This window comes from Anastrepha ludens, chromosome 6 (genome assembly GCF_028408465.1).
Source record: "Anastrepha ludens isolate Willacy chromosome 6, idAnaLude1.1, whole genome shotgun sequence".
Taxonomy (NCBI): domain Eukaryota; kingdom Metazoa; phylum Arthropoda; class Insecta; order Diptera; family Tephritidae; genus Anastrepha; species Anastrepha ludens.
Window position 1 is genome coordinate 56,309,316 of NC_071502.1, and position 20,108 is coordinate 56,329,423.

A 20,108-nucleotide genomic window follows, 5' to 3' on the forward strand; every position below is an offset into this window, starting at 1 on the left:
CATCCATTTAGCAAATATGCATCGCACTCACACACACCTATTTATTCAAGCCTAAGTGTGTGAAAATATGCAAATAGTCATGTGTGATCAAAGCCTTTTTGCGTTGGACATCAAATTTCAATTAACAAACGTTTTTCGACACATTTTTCTCTTCTCTTTTCAAAACCTATCAACGGCGGCATGAAACGTGGCGCACTGTGACTGAAAATGCCTATTTGCCGATGCATCTAACCAAATTAACAACTAACACGAACGACTACGAAACATCAAACCCAATGCAACAATAATGCACTACGTGGGTCCTTATGTTCACACACTGTTTATGGTGATGATGATGGTGATGGTGATGATGATGATAATGATGACAATCCTGACAACTGCTGTTTATGAATACAACAAAACTAAACCATGTAATACATAAACAACAAACAATAGTATGCAAATACACTGTACATGAACGTTGCGTGCAACATGCGCCCGCCTCTTGCATCACCACATATGTCAAATCGAAGAAGGCTAAAGGTGGCGGCGATCTGCTACATCACTGGGTCGAGGGTAATTGCTATGGTCGCTGCTCCAAATGTCGCAAACGCATTAAGGCATATCACGGCATTACGGGGCTGACGTGTCGTTGGTGCCACATGATGGTAAGTCTATAAATTTAATATGTTGATGTAGATGTATGTAGATGTGGATGCATGCGTTAGCAACAGTTAAATGGCATCAACGGAGTATGGGAGGAATGAAGAAAGAGACGAAACAAGGAGTGACTAGGCGCTGACGAGTGAGTGATGTATAAATGGGCTAGTAATTTATAAATTTTCTTCATCTATGAGTAGTAGTGGTACAGTATTGGGTTAATCTGAGGCAGCTTTTTAGCAAATTTTTTCATACCCAAATTTTTGTTCACTTAATCGAGGCAAAAGAATTGCAGAATCCGTCCAATGAGTTGTGGATGATAAGAAAATATTAGAAATCTAACTCAATTAGCAATAAATATCTATGTACTGAGGAAATATTAAAGAGGTTGAATTTTATTTATATGTACTCTTGATAACACAACTTAGGTTAGATTAGGATAAATGGCTGTACAAATAAGAATTCACTTGGACAAGGAATCAAATTCGACTATTCTGATGCCACACAGAGAGAAAAAAGAGAGCGAAAAACAAACCAACCCCGAATAGGGGGGAAGAAGAGGATGGTGACTAAACGGTAACTAATTATATTAATCACTTCAATCTGCTGATGAAATTCACCAGTTGCGGAATGTTTAGACCTGCTGTATCCGCAACGGTGTATCCGATGTAACAAAAAAGTGAGAGTCCAAATATCTGAATCTTAGCCGAGAGCAGGGCAGCTGACGAGTCACACAGCTCCTGAAGAAAGGACTTGAGGCAATCCCACCTAATGAACAATGCCCGGTTAAGACACCCAACAGACGTTCAGAAGTTCTATCGAGCGTCCCCGGTAACCTAAGCCAGAGCGGGATAGATGATAATGCAGAAAAATTTTTCCACCACCATGCAGCGCTCAATTGCTTCCAAAACACCCACCGACGTTCAGAAGTTCTATCGAGCGCCTCACGATGTTGCATACCTGCGCACTAATACAGCGCTCGTTGAGTTGATGCGAGGCCTATCTTTCCAGGACCAGGCCACATGTTCTCAAGGAAACCCCAATCCTCGCATTTTGTGGTGAAACCATCTCGAGGGCCCTCTGTTGGCCAGCTCATCAGCCCAGCAGTTTTCCGCTATGCCACTGTAATCGGGAACTCAAATGAGCCTAATATCGAAGCATTCGCGACTAATTTCGAACGTAAAAACAACGAGCCCAAAGTCCTAATTGCCGCCTGGCTGACGGAGTGGTTATTTACCTCCCTTACAGTAATTGCAGAGGTAAGCAACCAATCCACTGCTTCTTTAATTGCGGAAAATACTACAGTGGTCCGGTTGCCTAGCCTTGAGCTTGATGGGGAGCTGTACGGAGAATATTAATAGTTTAAATATGCATCTCAATAAAAGCTCACTAAAATACAAAGTTTGTCTATGATAAATCGGAATTTATTGATCTCAAAACAAAACCTTTCAAAGTCATAACCAATTTATTGTCCTAAAATTTACTCCTTATGACATTGAAAATAAAATTTGTTTATACAGTGAGTGTCACTAGAAGTCGTAAAGCTATGGTACTTTTTTTTTGCAGTGTTTACTTTTTTTGTTAATTTATTACAAAAAATGGTCGATACTCCATTAGAAGCAGTATGAAACTCTTCAAAATGCTTACGAAAAATTTACAAATTTATTTAAAGTTTTAAAATATTAATCTAATTTTTTTGATTTTTAATTTGATTCAACAAATTTGAGCAAGATTTTAAAAATTTTATATTAGTTAGACCTCTTAAGGCATTTTTTCTAAGAATGCAAATTTATATTTTATTCGTAACTTTTGAAGAACTGCTTTTTAAACTGCTGAAATCAGAACTAGAAATCAATTTTTGAGTTTTTTATTTTTATTTTTTTGTGGGCAAATTGAGAAACTCAAAACGACACACACTTCCCCTCAACTCTCATTATACCTAAATACATATATAAAGGGTGGTTAAATTTTAAGGGCCGATGTTGAATGTAAACCACTCCTAAACGTAAAACTTTTTGTTGCATTTCATTTGACATTTTTTAATTTCAGACTAACTCAATTTGAACCATAGAAAGATACACGATCGAGCGACGCGTTAAAGTTATTCAGACTTATTATGAAAACGGGCGTTCAAATCAAAATGCATATCGCACACTTCGTGAAGAAAATCATCTTCAGTGATGAGGCGCACATTTTCACCTCAGTGGATTCATCAATAAGCAGAATTGCCGCATTTTGGGCGAATGATAATCCAAGAGTAATTGCCGAAAACCCAATGCACCCACAAAGAGTGACTGTTTGGTGCGGTTTATGGGCCGGCGGCATCATTGCGCCAAAATGAGGCCGGTCAGGCAGTTACTTTGAATAGTGTTCGCTATCGTGAGATGATAACGAACTTTTTAGGGTCCGAATTGGAAGATGTGGAGGTGGACGATATATGTGGTTTCAACAGGACGGTGCCACTTGTCACACAGCTAACGAAACAATGGCTCTTTTGCGCGAAAAATTTGATGGCCGAATAATCTCACGTCGCGGCGAAGTCAATTGGCCGCCAAGATCATGTGATTTGACACCGTTGAACTTCTTTCTTTGGGGTTATTTGAAAGAAAAGGTGATAGGCCAGCAACAATTTAAGAGCTAAAGGATGAGATAATTCGGCACATTAATGGCAAAGAACCTCAATTATGCCTCATCGTCATCGAAAATTTGGAACATCGGATGGAGGTGTGCCGGTATTTTGTTCCATACGTAATTGAGCCAATATTACCATAATAAAGAGAAATGATAATAATTTCCTAAAAAAGTGGTATTTTATTCAAAATCAACATCGGCCCTTAAAACTTAACCACACTTTATAAGTGCATAAACTTTCAATCTATTGCACAGGGACTTGTTGACAATTTATTTGTTTCTTTGTTTAATTTTTTATGAAATATAGTTCAGTCTATTGCAGCAACCACATAAATAAAATTTTTTCACATTTTGTACAATAATTTTTCAAAAATATTCAACATATATTCATCAAAAGTTTTAATCAGAATTTTTGATAAATTTCGGATAGTCAGTTTTATAGCGCATCCGATTCCTTATGAGGTTTGCACTTCGACCTCATGGCCTTTTGTGCCCTTTATAGCACATACGAATTCGGTATAATCAAGTTAAGTTCAACATTTTGAAGTTTTTATTAATTTATTTGTGGAAGCGTTTTTTCCTCCATACAACAAGTAGCCTTCGAGTTGAATTTCGAGTTTTGATGCATTTAGAGACTTTTAGTATAATTTTATGAAAAATATGTTTGCGGAACGCTTTAACCCGTTATAGTCCTCTGTTGTGAGTATTTTTTATCTCTTCTCGCAAAGGAGAGAAAAAATATCCACCTATTGAAGAGTTAGCGGGTTTAAATGTTTCACAAAAAAGTTACACGTTGTTTCTTGCATAGCACTGCTGAACACATCGTAGCACTGCCTATCGCATACATTTTTCCGCTTTCGCAACAAAAAAACAATTCAGACGTAAGCTCTCAAATCGCCAATAAAGGTATACACATATATTTTTCTATTTTTTCTCCTCTCTACCAGAATCCATTTTATATTATGAACCTTGTCATTTGTCAGAAAATAGATTCTGTTGTAAAGTGTAACTATAATAATAATAATAAAAATTAAAAAAAAAATTAAATGGTTTTTACACACAAAAATTTACTATTTGAAGAATGCACTAAGAAGCCGTCTAACCTTTTTCCCAGTACTGTTTATTCAAGTATAATAGTAAAAGGATACCATAGAAAAGGGGGCATTAGTCGTATGTGTCACTCGTCTATAAGCGGCTCAAGCTGATGGTTTGTGCACAGCCTTAAATCAGACTAAGAAGTGCAATAGTTAAGAACTCCATATATTTGTATGTACGTACTCGCTTATACCTATGTATTCATATATATAGAAGTCCATGCAAGGCTGCAGTTTGACGTATGTTGCCTGCCCGGAAATTACAACAACACTTGCAATCATGTGGTGCCGCCTTATTATTGCACTCTAGAAGTGTGTGCCAAAATGCATCAGTTGGCTTTTCAGAAAATCCGTCTCAAAATGAATTAGGTGCACCTTAAAGATGGTGGGTTTGCTGGTATTATGGATTAAATTGAAATAGGTGACCATCCTCTTTGTAAATCTGATATGCCCAAAACATGATATATGTCCACATAAATCTCAGTAAATTTAACCCCAATCAAAAGTTAATTACCATCATTGAGTATTCCATTAGTGTTTGTGCCAAAATCAAAGCAAATCAAGTGCAAGTGTATAGGCAAATACATGCATATGTATGTATGCATGTATTGCAATGCAAATATAAAGCAAAGGTATTTAGAAACTCATCAAATTCAAATATCCTATGAATATTTAACTAGTTACAATAATTCTTAGGACAGTTATTTTACAAAGAAGTGAATAAAATATGTAATAAATATGTTAAATACGGTGACCATCGTAGCCGAATGGGTTGGTGTGTGATTCCCATTTGGAAGAGCACAGGTTCGGATCTCCGTCCATTCAACACCAAATCATTTTCTGATGTCCGTCACCACTCGACAAGCAATGCAACCCTCCGAGTGTATTTCTGCCATGAAAAAGTTCCTTATAAAAAATATCTGTCGTTCGGAGTCGGCTTAAAACTGTGAATCCCTCCATTTGTGGAACAACATCAAGACGGGCACCACAAATAGAAGGCGGAACTCGATCAAGTACCCAATAGAGGGTGTAAAAGTCAATTATCTTAAATTAAAATATTAATAGAGCTTTTTTATAAACAAAAACTTTTTTTCGAAAAATTCTTTCTAAAAAATAACCACAAGTAATAGAAAATTTAAAAGATAGATTTTCGATGCACTTTTTGATTACTTTTATTTTGAAATTAAGTTTAAGGAAAACTTGAAAAACTCAGCTAAATCTTAATCGATATAGACTTCTATGGTATAAGGGGAAAAACATTTTCTCATTCATTCACGTGACAAGTGATCACATATATCCTTTAGATTTTTATTTCTTCATGCAAATTTTTAAAGCTTGAACTCTTCTAACATCTGAAGAGAATTTTTGGAAAAAATATCTTTCAAAATTAGTTTTATTTTTTTTTAAGCGTTTTCAAATAGTTCAAGGGGGTCAGTACTCGTTCTGTGTAAACGTGAAGTGAAAAAAGTTGACATTTTCGTTTTCACAGACACTTGACACTGTTCCATTTCCACTGTAGATATGAAACTTTTGCAGGTATGATATTCAAATTTCAAATGACATTCGTTTTGATGCTGAAGTAAACTTTAAGAATATATATCGCAAATAATTACTTTGCTGGATTTGGAGCAAAGAGTTCGTAATGAGTAAAGTAAAGTAATTTAAATTGATAAAATAAATTAAAATAATAATAATTAATAAAATAATTGAATACTTGTAGGAATTTGCTGATAGTGCTGAAACGCTCACATCGCAATGGACAAAGTCCACAAACGATGAAGCTTATTTAGAAGACTTTGAGGAGCCTGAAGTACATGTTAGATCTCGTACAAATAGTATTTCAAGTCGTGATATTTTGAACAAAGCAAAAACGCAACTTTTGCAGATAATTTTTATTCATTTATTTTTTTCCATACATCAAAAGCTACATTTGTTTAAAACTATAGCTTAAAGGTAATTCAATTGTACCAAAATATGAAAACTTGAAACAAAAATACCTCAAATAAGCTCTTTTTCTTTGGAAAGAAATATTTTTTAAGTATTAATATATAACACATATATGCCTACAGTGGCTCCCAGATAAAGTTACCGAGTGTTCACTTTTACAATATTTTCTATATTTTTCATATACAATTGTTTTTTCGTTAATTGTTTATATTACTTGACACCCCCTTAATAAACTACCAACAACATGCGCAACCCCACCTGCAGCGAAACCCGAAAAACAGTTGGAATAAAAGTAGGCTTTGAAACTATGATAGTTTTTCAAATAAACACAAATAAAATAATTTTAATGCAGTTTACGTAATGAGAAAAAAACTGGAATAAAATGTGAATTCAAAAATTTAAAAAAATTACAGTTTATTTAACAACTTAAAAATCTAATCGCAACGCAAACACAAAAAGATCAAGGATTTGACTTCATATTGACCTGTTATTGACTTTTGTAAAAGTAGAGTTCATTCTACAGCAATAACCATGTAAATCCTAGTTCAAAACTTTGGGAAATTAAACAACAGGTCGAATTTTCATCAAATTTTTCAATTTTTTTAACAAAATTTTCAGAAACTCCTCTGGTATTTTTAGAAACTACCACTTATACGCTCGCCATGGACCCCCTTCTTTCACACACCTTCCATTTTTTCACACAAAAATTGTCAGTGAAAAGAAAATTTTCATATACACCTACAGACAAATTGTCAGAAAACAAAATTTTCATACACATACACACAAATCGTCAGTGAGAAGAAAATTTTCATATAATGAAAAGAAAATTTCTTATCATTTTTTCACGGAACGTGAATCGAAAGTGTAATGAAAATGGTAAAAAGCTTTTAATTTCACTTTTACACAAAACGATAATTGACCCCCAGGGCACATATGTCTCACTATTTTTCCGAAATATGTTGTTGAAAGTCTTAAACTATAATAAATTTTATAATTTTGATGTAAAAACCATATCGATTCCTTCGTATAAAGAGTGATGTACTGTGTATCTGTTTACTAGCCTCCGTACTCCATGCCACTCTCTAGAGAGTTTCTGTCGAGATACCATTAAATTCACGCACAATATTTTCATTTAGTGCTGAGATGGTCGCTGGGTCTGTTTCAAAGATTTTACTTCCTCCATAGGAAAAAGCCGGTAGGGTTAAGATCGGGCGACCTTGGTTGATATATCACCAAAACGACTCACAAGTTTTTCAGAAAAGAAATCACACAGTGTCGTCATGGTTTCTCTGGCCGATACAAGAACTTTCTACATAAATTGCGGTCAAATTACTTCACTGCTTGGTAATGCACAGCAAACCGTCATCTTGGGGCACATCATCGACACATTAGTAGTAAGTTCTGTCCTTTAGGTAACCAATAACGACAATTTTACGTATTTAAATAAATAAATATTTGGCGCGTACACTTCTGTTAGGTGTTCAGCCAAGTTCATCCTCCTATTTGTGGTGTAGGTACTTCTTGATGTTGTTCCACAAATGGAGGGTCCTACAGTTTTATGCCGACTCCGAACGGTAAATGGTTTTTATGAGAAGCTTTTTCATGGCAGAAACACACTCGGAGGTACAGCTGGGGCCCGATCGTGGTCTGTTTGCCATCGAACTTGTTGTCCGAAGCCTTCGTATGAGCGAATCAAATCTTCACATGGGGCAACACGTAATTGTCGAATATTGTAAGGTGAACAGAATTTCCGACTAGCAGTTACACACAAATTATTGACCTTCATCTAACACCTAATTTTGCCACCGGGCACCCTGTACATACACAAGACGAATGGAGTTCGCAGGGTATGTAAGATAAATTAAAATAGAACAAAAAAAAAAGACGAGGTAAATTAAAGTAAGGTAAGACAGAGTGAGATAACATAAGATAAATTAAGATATGATATTGAACATGAAAACCAGCGCTTCTGGTAAAAATGGTGTTTTTAGCTGCATGAGAACTATCGATAACGGGCAAACTGTGTTGACATTTCTGTTCAGTAAAGTTTGGAATGAATTTTTCAAGCCAAAATAACGTTTTCAAAGTGTGGAAATTTACTTTGAAAGAAATACATTTGTTCGCGAAGTTCGTGGAACGAAGAAAATGCCAAATTGTCTATTTGTTGTTCTTGTCAACTTGTTGGCCTATGTCCTTCTACTACGTAAAAATTTTACATAAGAATCTTGACTTATGCACCTATACAAAAACTACCATCGTCTACGACGCAATTTTGCTCATTACGCTCATTTAGATAAATTATTCAGATTTATTGAAATTAATAGTCAAATATTGGACTGATCGAATGGACAATGGGCATACTCCGGATATTATATATTATTCAAAAAATAAATGCCATCAAAGTATATATGGACACCATGATGACAATGAGATCATGAGACAATGATGATAGTTTCCCGTTTAGTTTTGATTTGTTTCAGCAGGAGTCAAAGTTACCAATAACACCCAGCTGTCAAAATATTCTGTGAGGTTTGTCATTTCATCATGCATCGTTTGTTAACCGTGGGGAAATTATTATAACAAGATATTATAACAATTCCGGCTCAGCTGCAAATACAAAAATTATTGCTCAAAATACAGAAAAATTGTTCAGCAGATATAGGAAGAAGCAAATTTGTCAAATTGTGTCAGTGTTCGACAAAGCGTCAATGCATCCAAAACGAGTGGAAGTTTATTTCGAAACAAAGAAGCAGACATCTTTATCGTCAAAGGCCTTCGCGCAGTTAACCAAAGATAAAAAGTAATAATTACACACATAGTTACAGTCATATTGTGAATGAAGGCAAGTGAAGAGGGACTCTTGTCAGCAAACAAACAGCCGATTTGAGTTGATTTTCTTCTATTCAGGTCCATACTATTGTAAGGTGTGCAAGTTAGGATGAGAGCCAAGTCAAATTAAGCATTTATAGTATCCATTGCGGTACTTGGCGACAGAACGGACATAAAGAATGACGACCTCTGCTTGGCAAGGACCAAATGAAGAACGAATTTACTTCACCAATAAAGATGTTTAACATTTCCTAAAAGACAATGGAATCATTAAGGAAGTAGACTTTTGGTATAAGGTGACTTGCTTACATCTTTTCACTTAGGAACACAAGTGTTTTAGAAATATGGTTCAAGTTCTGACACAGATGCACTAATTTTCCTTGAAGCTTCTTAACTCTACTGCATTATCCTAAATTTAATAATGCCACAAATGAAAAAAAAAAACAAAAAAGCACTCGCTCAATAATATCTGCAATTCAATACAAATAAGTCAACTTAAAGTACCACTGTGAAGTCTCTACAATCTCTTCATGTGCTCAATACGCAGCTGTCAACTCAAGCTGCGTTCGCCACCTGTCACGCCCGCTGCAGTGCGTATTCTTTTTTGTTCAACCTCACACTTAGGTTAAGCAATCGAACTGCAACATTGCAACACTTGTAGAAAAGAAAATCCCCTGTTTTCAATACACTTGCGCAACCCCTCGTCGTCAATCAAAGTCATTTGCCATTCCGCAGTTTGAAATTCGCTATTCGTTCTGTGACACTGCTTTTCTGTCTACAGTTTATTTCATTTACATATTGTTCATACATACTTATTTGTACGAAATTTGTTTTTTTTTTACAACAAGTGTGAATTTGCATATGTTTATACATTCTGCACTTTTATCGCAGCTACCACTTCACAGCCACCCTATTTCGTTACTATTCCCACGGCTTTATTGACAGCAATCCGCATTTTTAATTTGACATGCAATGTTGCAACAATAATAATGTAACTTTCATGGTGCAGTTCATTTGCATTTCAGCTCCTCAACTCGCTCCCCAAACGCAGCACATCATGTCTCTTGTCTTCTAGCGCTGCTGCAATTTGTATTGTTGGATTTGCGAAATTGCAAACTGAAGTAATGCATAAATGTTTTCGTTACATATTAATATGTGAATGCCTGTGTGTATGTATGTGTAGGTGATGCGTATTTGTATTTGGATATGTCACGCAAAGAAATAATAGAACCGCGTGTACATTGCGGCAGTAATGGGTAAGTCATGCTGTAACGCTGTTTATGAGTTTGCTAGGTAATTGACTTCAATGGCGGATTTATTTTCTAGGGAAAAACGTTTTTAACATAATATACCTAAGAACATGCTACTAACAGTATTGTCTCTTGGAAAATACTATATATGTAAATATGCGATATATTTTTGATACAATATCAGTAACTAGTCCACCATTAGTACTAATAGAAGTCAGTTTGTAACTAGTTACAAATCGTCCAAGCCAGTAATGCGAAAGAGTAAGTTTTATGTTTTTAATGCCTCAGATTTTACTGATTTTTTTTGCGACTCAAAGGCCAGCTGAGTTGATTAAAATTCGAAAAGTCAAGAGCAGTTCGAGGGCAAAATCGAGAGCTTACACGTAGTTTGAATATCGGTGATTTCTAAACCTTTAGTCAGTTAAAGGTAAGGAGTGGTAGCAAACTAACACTCAAAAGACTCTCATCATGCTCGTCCTAATGTATGGCTTAGAAGCTTGGACGATGACAATATCCGGTGAGGCGTCCCTTGGAGTGTTTAAGAGAAAGAATTTCGGACCTTTGCACGTTAGCAACGGCAAATGGAAGCAAGTATCCGAATCTTATAAAAATATATATATTACAACCGGCAACACACAAGCACATTTAAAAAGTGATAATAGCGTTTCAAAAAAGTCCTTCGACGGTTTTGTGCTTGATGAAATCAGTCTTCCGTAATAGAGGTAGATTTTTCAATACCCTTACGACCAAAGGGAAAGGTCGGATCAGGCATTTTTCCCCTGTTTTTGAACCCAAATGCATCAACCAAACTGCACTTTCACTGATCATTTACTTGTAATCTGGGCATCGAAGATATGGCAAACTCCGGTAGGCGAATCGGCAAAAATATCAATAAAATCATAGACATCCAGGATAACCCCAACTATGTTAATTTCATTGCAAGTGTAGAATATAGAGCAGGCTGCCAAGAAAAGTTTTAATGCAACAACACGACTTCAAGCGAAACTGGAACGAAGAGAGGGGAATGGTATATCTCCGAGTGTAACTCTGCCATAAAAAAACCTCCTCATAAACATAAACCATCTGCCATTCGGAGTCGGCTTAAAACTGTAGGTCCCTCCATTTGTGGAACATCATCAAGAAGTACGCCACAAATCGAAGGAGGAATTCGGCCAAACTCCCAATAAAGGGTGTAAGCGCCAACTATATAGTGTCTCATAAGGCTACATCTGAAAAATATAGTGGGTGGGAAACCATTTACCATAAAATCTAGTGCAGACAACTATGTCAATGCGTATACCTAACTTTTTCCACATCAAATCAAATCGTGTTTTACTTGACATTGGCGTCAAATCAATCCAACAAATTTTGTCATTTTCGCAGGTAACCATTTTGACGTTTTTTAAGTAATCGATGAGAATGAGACCACACCATTGCAATACGGTGTCACTTGTGCTAGTACCAACGCACAGAAAAAATGAGTTGCAGTAGTCAATAGTTCTAGTCGATGATGAAGTAGAGCTAGCAAACTGTCGATGTGACTATAGAAATTTTTAATTTTGTTGCTTTATAATCGATTGCTTTTATACTCTATCGATAGTAGAAAAGACCCCTTTTATTAATTACACATCACTTGTAAGCCAAAAGAATTCGATTTAATTCAACTCTCATTGGTGTTGGCGGACTAAGCATGGAGAAGATCTTGATTGATCTTAACCAGAGATCAGGAGATCCGACGCCATTGTTGAGTTTCAGCCATGTTTCGACAAAAAAAAATTATTTGTATCCCCGCATCATCCGCGACAAAAACTGTTCTAATCTCCAGCAATTGTCGGGTTACACTCAAATCCCAGCAAGTTGACAATTTCGAGAGAAGCATTGCAGTCTAAAACTTTCATCTATCGGCTATTGTCAGAGCCGGCTATTGTCGGCTATTGGCTTAGGCGTTCATCAAAATCGCAGGAAGTTTGTTATTCTTGCTGAACTAACTACTGAGATATAAATGCCATGCGACACGATGCCACTGACGTTCGGTTTTGACAAACGATTCAAGACTGAACTGAGGACGAATCTCTCACGGAGGAAGTATTTCATGCCTTCCAAGGTACATATGAACTATTGGGCCAGTTTGTGGTCTCTCTCTCTTATTCAGGAAGTGGAGGTAAGACAAAGAAGATTATCATGGGACATGAGACGATTGTCGTGGGCTTATCACAATCAAATATTTACCGGAGGCGAAACTAAAACTTAATAAAATAGGACAAATACTAAAATTTATTGAGAAAGGTGGACTCAGAAAAATACCTTAAATCCATCAGGGGATATATATATCAATATATCTTTCAGGTCGCAGTTGTAAGTCCCCACATAACAATAAAAATAAAAAAAACGATAATATCTAATTTTTATAGAAGACATTGCTTTCCAGCTCTATGGTCTCATTTATGCTTTTTAGGTTTTTATTTTTCTTACGTGACGACTTTTTCGTGCAAACAACAGTGCGAAACTTATTTTTTCCATTTTTACAAAAATACTTGTAAATTCTTCTTTTTCAATTTATTTTAAGGCAAAAATATAAATACTTATTCAGAAAATTTACAAGTAGAAGTAATAATTTAACCAACTTAGTTGCATACTGGAAATAATAAAATAATTCAATTCTAATTTACAATTTAGCTCCAATTATTTGCTCTGCACTCAAAACTACTGCGTTTCCACCTCGAATATTGGCATCAGTTTATTCACAAATATTTAATGGCATATAAATTGTGAGTCATTACTTAACTGAATTCGATTGGTACGAGTACGACCGTTGAAAATTTTGCACTAATTAGATACAAATCCAATTAATTAGCCGTACATTTTTGAGTTCGAAAAAACAAAGCAACGAACACAAGCGCCATTTACTGAAATCGGTGTGAGTTTGAATTTGTTGAAGTATGTGTGTGTGTGTGCGTACCCGTAGTAGTGCGGAACAAATAAAACGCATCAGAAGGCAGTACACAAAGACCGGAAACGTGAATGACTTAAGTTGACTAACAAGTTCACAACACTCTTCCTCTTCCTCTTCCTGATACTAATGGTCTTGCCACTCTTCCTACCCCACTTGCCACGCATTTTGAGTAACTTTACGGAGTTGTTTACTTACACATAAGTATTAGTATGGATGTACCTTTAGGAGTATGTGTGTATTCGAATATTTTACGCGTACGTTGCCAGCAACGACACGTGTTCAGTAGTTAACGCCAACGCGTCAGAATAAAAGCAAAAGCAAATTAGTGACTAGTCAGTTTGTGAAAGAAAAGACAATAAAGAAATGTGTCACATTTCGACAGCTGTGTGAACAGTTATGCTAATTTGAAAGCATCATTAGAAACATTCACCCACTACTCGTCTCCTACTCCGGTTTCCCGTGGAGGTTTAAAGGTCTGTGTTTTTTCTTCTTCAAAGCTGCTTATTTTCAATTTTTATTCCATTTTTTTTCTACTTTTCTTAATTACATCTTATTTTTCTTCTTCCACATTTTTTCGTAGCTTCATAATCGGTGCGCTTCTTCGGTGAAAAAAGAATGTACGCTGGGTGAATATGCGGATTTAATTGTGCCGCCAACAGCCATCTGCCCGGCAGTTCTTGATCGACAGCGTTCAGTAAATCAAACGAGCAAAGTAAGTTAATTATGCGTTAATTTTCTTAGAATTTCTTTGTGTTCTTTTTTACATACATAAGTGTGTGTGTGTGTGTTATCAAGCATTTTTAATTTCATGAATATTTTGGGATGAATATTCGATATTTTAATTCAATTCTAACTAATTTATTACTGAAAATTAGATTGCATTTCTTAATAAATTAAGTTAAGAAAGCATTAGTAAAAATTTTATTTAGTTAACCTTAAAAATAAAGTAAAATTAGGTGGAGCAAAATCAATTTTTTGCGTTATAAACTCCCACTTTTGATGCAATTTATATTATCCTTAATTTATTCATTACATTAATTATTTTATTTCTTAAGAATAAATATATTTCCATATGTATTCTTTAGGGTGCTTCACCAAAAATTAAATTGCGATTTTTCGAACGGAATTTTAAAATATCAAAAACTTGCGGAAATATACTAAGATTTATGTGAGCTTGGCCGATTCGAAAATACCTCCAGAAATAGAATTTTTTATAAATAAAATTAATTTTTGCTATAAAGTGGCAACCTCACACAAAAAATTCTCTAAACGAAATTATTTCTAAGCAGCTTACGTTTGGCGCACAAGTCCTAATGTCTCACTTTTATTTTTAGATAGGTGGCAACCCTTGGCAAAATAAAATTTGTAAATAAATGCTTTCTCAAACAGTTTTCGATAAAAGCCCATATTTAAATATCTCATATTTTTAATTATTATTTTTAGATAGATGGCAATACTATGAAACGATTTCTAGACTACTCCTTTCTAAGAAGTTGCATGCAAATTAATATCATCTAACTTTAAATTTTCGAAGCCAGTTTAGATCTGCTATTTTCAATTTTCAAAAAACGATGTCAGATTTGTATTCTATGACACCAAAAATCGATGAGTAATAAATTTCGTCAATTGCAACACTTTTTTATATTTCCCTTTAAATTTAAAATTTGTAATCTCTTTAGCGAAAATACAATTGAGATGAAGGAAATAAATCTCAGTCTACAAAACTAATCAGAATTATTTGCCACAAAACTATTTTGAAAGTCTATTCATGGTAATGAAACATTTTTGTAGATGATGGATTTCTTCAGAATTAAAGGGATATATTTAACTATCTATAGAGGCTTATTAAAGTCATTAGAATAAATAGGTCCAGTACCTTGGAACTTTTTGAAATTATTGAAGGAACTTTGAGCTCCATTCTTTTTTTTTGTTTTGTTAAGAAATAAGAGCCAATATTTGATATTAATTTCACAAATTTTTACGCTCTACTATTTACAACATGCATGAATTTATTTAAGCATATATAAAAAGATTTAGTTTTCAATGAATTTTATACTTGCTTACGAAAATGTATCTATGTGCACATGTATATTCGAAGAATATTTAAAATGTGTGAACACATTGATTAATCCTCCATATCCATAGAAAATTCATCAATTTAAAATAAACTCATATACATTTCTTGTCTTTTCCATTCCTTTCCTTTTTATCACAACTAACTATCGAATATAAAAAATTTAAATCACTCATATGCCAACGTGTCTATATTTTCATTCCGCTTGTAACTAATATCACTCCAATTGGCTTACCATCAATATAAACCCACCCAAATTACTGTTTACTCAACGTGTTATGTAATTTATGCGCTCTGAAAATTTACCAAACTTGTGTGCTTGAATATGTTGCTAATAAAAGAAATCACAAATCCATCAGGCTACCCACTTTCAAATCACACCGCCCAATGAAAGCAGCTGCCCACTGTTGGTGTTCGTAAATCCGAAAAGCGGCGGTCGACAGGGTGATCGCATTTTGCGGAAATTTCAGTATATGCTTAATCCTAGGCAAGTGTACGACCTCTCGAAGGGTGGACCCAAAGAAGGTAAGCCAGAAGTTGTGCAGTAGAATTGAAGAGTAAAAGGCAATGGAAATGAGTTACTAGAAGGAAATCAAACAAAAATTTATTTATTAAATACTAATAAATAGCAACGTGAAAACTAAACTTGGAAGTTGCTCGGAAGTTTACGCAATACATTTTGTTGATTCTTTAAATTTTCAATTTTTGTTTTGTATAGAAATTTTATATAGAAAAGGAAATCCATTATTTTCTCGATAGATGGCTGTACTGATCGATATCTCGTAAAGTATCGATCAATTCATTTAAAATGTATGCTCGTTGTCATGGCGATATTTCACAATAAAGAAATTTTTTGCTTGTTTCGTTTGTTCGATTCAGTTGTGAGTTACAGAGTGTTAACAATGGAAGTCAATAAAGAGAAAATGTGGTACAAGTTACAGTTTTTCTTTGATAAAAGCGCAAATGCAAGACAGGAATTGGTGTTCATGGTGCCGATGATCAATTCCGTGCAGACATTTTTAATGTTAAAGATGCACCTCGCACAGGCCTGCCCGTCGTCGAAAATGTCGATAGAATCACAGAAATACTCCATGTTGGCCGCCATATTAGCAGTCAAACATGATTCTTCAACTATTTCCGCCACACTGATAGCTATAAAATGAATATTTGACCTCCAGAGTCATTCATGCACTAAATATTTATATACTTACTGTCTTTTTAAAGGAGCGTAAAATTAAAACAAATAACCTCTCCCAAGCAAGATCAGATAATTAGAATATCATTGATTAGTTTTGTGACAAAGCTGAAGCAGTCGTTGTATGGATTTGTATCACTTTTAAGGAAAATAGGTGCTAATTTCCATAAAGGCACGATTCGAAGACTTTTATGTGCATACGGCCTCAATTTCCAGAGCACATTGAAAACTGCTCTCATTATCGCACATTGAAGAAAAGTTGTAAGTAAAATTGGGAAAACGTACAATAATATTCATAGACGATTCTTCCTTTTGCATTCGTCGGTCCTTTTGGGATGTTTATAATCAACAACTTCAAGGAACTGTTAAGCAACCAGTTAGGGTTCGTGCTTGGGGCTGCTTCTCCGAAAAAGAATACGGCCGTTTATTTGTGTTTACTGCCAATTTGAATACAGTTTTGATGAATAAAATTTATTGTGTTCAGCTGCGAAAATATTTGGAAGAACTAGTCAATCTTGAATTTTACCAGCGGGCAACGGTCCCAAGCATCGAAGCCGAAAATGTGTAGAGTGGGAACAGCAAAATAGGATTGATATATGCATTGATCTGCACAGTCGTCTGATGCTAATCCTATTGAGAATACCTATTTTGGCAAGAGTTAAGCAAAAACTCAAAAGAAAACAAATATAGGCGGTCAAACAGTTATCAAGGTAAATTCTGCTGGTTTGGGGCAGATTACCTCCATAACTTGTGCAGAAGTTAACACAAAGTAGGACTCGAAAACAAGAGGTCATTCTAGTTAATGATGGTGATTATACATTTTTTTTAATATATTGCTTATAATATTTATTATGAGGCCATAAAATGCAGTTTGTGCGAATCGAATTGGTCAAATAATTTCTAAGTTATAGCGGCCACGCTGCTATTAGACAGAATGTATAAATTTATAAGTGCACCTTTTAAAGGCAAAAAAACATTAATTGGAACTCATTTCCGGCGAACGACTCTATGTTACGCTAAGTTTTTTACGTACTTCTAGTTTTTTTGTTAATTCGCCAGAGAACGAAATTTAGCAATTTTCTCCTTTCTCTCACCAAATACGCGCTTCTAGGATTGACGCTTTTCAAGGATATGCCCAATTTCAAAGTGATTTGCTGCGGCGGGGATGGTACTGTCGGTTGGGTGCTCGAGGCTATGGGTAAGTTAATGAAGTAGTAAATAAATAATAAATATACTACATATTTTAAATTAAGTTTTTAAAAGCGTCCCGTCGTATTTTGAGTACACCGATGGCTTAAAAAAGGTAAATTTTTTGATTTGGCCTATAAGTATCCAGTATCCTTCAGTGACTTTCAGAATTTCTCATTCATAATGGCTTTCCTCGATAAAAAAAATCTTAAACAAGACCAAATTTACTGGTTTAACTGGAACAAAGGTCTTCTTAAGCATAAAGTTTTGCTGAGAGGTAAATAGGAAGTTACTGAAGGTATATGATCAGATGAGTAAACAAGGCTAAGACAAAATCAAAGCTTGGGTTAGGTTAGGTGAGTAAATGAGCAGTTCATTGCGCGATACCATTTCAAAGACAAATTGCAGATAACTAAAAGAAAGAAGTGTTGTGACAAAGATAGGATAAGAACAAAACAAATGTTCGAACAGGAACTAATTGAATTTCCATATGGTGAAAATGGTGCTGATATCAAAGCATCGGAGGCACCAAATATCCAAATCTAATAACTAAGGCCGCCGAGGCCGAGTGAGTTGATGCGTGACTACCATTCGGAGTACGTAGGCTCGAAGCTCCGTGCATGAAACACAAAATGAATAACAAAATTTTTTTAACTGCAAGTGTCCTTCTCACCATTTGTGGAACACCAAAAAGACGCACGCGGCAACTTGGAGGAGAAGACCGTCCAAACATACAAAAAAGGGTGTAAGGCGTAACCTTAGCCGGTAAAAAGCAGTTCACCACCTACAAGGTGGCGTAAAATTAGTCACCGTATCTGAAGATATATAATTGTATATTGTAAATAACGTCATACGTAAATCATATTTGACAGTTTTTAAACCAGACAGGTGCTGTATACAAACAAACAAACAATGGACCGCGTAGAGTCAAAATAATAAGTAAATAAATATATTTTTTTATTTAATAAAATGTTATTCCAAAACAAGACCAGATGATTAATTTTGCGCCCCTTGTTGATGCTGAGTTGCTACTGCAGAAGTGCACAAGCTAATGTTTGCTCCCCCCACAGAGATAAGTGCGGCTTGGGTAATCACAGAAGTTTCGGTAATCACCCCCTATTCACTGGTGACCAGAATTATTTTCAAATACTGCAAGGAACCCCCTTCTCTCTTCGCGTATAAATCACTTGAATGATGATTTATCCCGCTAGTTCATCAACTCTTCAGTTTTTTACGAAGTTCTTGCGGTCTATCACCCATATCAATTTGATAGCAAAACATTCATCTCAACAACAGAGAACCAGAAGCTTTGATTTTGGAGCTTAGAGGAAGAGGGCCCTCTTTTACCAATGGTCCCTCTGTATTAATCCAAGAGAACTCAAGTATTTTTGTCACTACGTGAGCTTACTGTCGACACATAATAGAACGGTTTTTTTTCGGGATGACTCCCGTGAAGAGGGAACTCTCATGAGTACTGATATATCGGCATAGCAGTATGCACGACTTGTAACCTCACAGCTACGCCTACGTACTAAACACCTCTCCACTCTCCCCGCAGAACTGTCCAACAAGGAATTACCTCACGGGGCTAGTTAGCTCATAGGCTGCTAATTATTTCGTCTACGAACCTCCGCGCGTCTTAGATCATTCTGGATATATTTTGCATGCACGCAGATTCGCTTCCAGTTATCGCTCGATAATATTTTCTCCGTTTAAATTACCACAAGTTTCGGGAGCATAGCGTGAACATTGGAACCAGACGTGATCAGCGTCTTCTTCCCTATCCGTGCAGATTGGGCAGTTTGGGGAACTGTCTTGGCCGAATCTATGGATGTATTTTTCAAATACTCTGTGCCCTGAAAGAAATTGGATTAGGTGGAAATTTGTTTCCCCATGGCTCCTTTCTACCCACGACGTAAGAATGGATAAAAGCCCATGCGTCCATCTACCTTTCGGTGATCTGTTCAACCGGTCTTGCCAGTGCGCGATCGAATGACGCCTTTCTTCTTCTGCAATAGTTTAACGACTTGCTCTACCGTCGTGTTCAGATAGCCTTATATACACTATTTTCATTTCTTTCGCCAAAATGTCTACGGGAACTAGCCCTGCTATAACGAAGAAAGCATCGTCTGAAATCGTATGGAAGCCGCAGATAGTTCGCAAAGCGCTTAGCCGATAGACGGCTGTCAGTTTTTTTGTGAAGCTATTTAAGTTCAGTGCATCAGCCCAGATCGGTGCGGCATACAAAAGAACCGAGCTGACTACCCTGCTACATAGTATTCTTTTACTGTGGCTAGGTCCGCCATTG

The 20,108-nt window shown here is 35.7% G+C and overlaps 1 protein-coding gene across 3 annotated transcripts in view; it reads left to right on the forward strand.

Moving 5' to 3' along the window:
• LOC128866025 (diacylglycerol kinase 1) overlaps positions 1-20,108 on the forward strand; it is a 286,822-nt gene that overhangs the window by 216,415 nt on the left and 50,299 nt on the right. For all 3 annotated transcript variants that reach the window (XM_054106489.1, XM_054106488.1, XM_054106490.1), the window contains 4 exons: positions 436-647; positions 13,924-14,055; positions 15,777-15,942; positions 17,724-17,810. In XM_054106489.1, the coding sequence (XP_053962464.1) occupies positions 436-647; positions 13,924-14,055; positions 15,777-15,942; positions 17,724-17,810 (597 nt within the window). The remainder of the gene's footprint in view (positions 1-435; positions 648-13,923; positions 14,056-15,776; positions 15,943-17,723; positions 17,811-20,108) is intronic.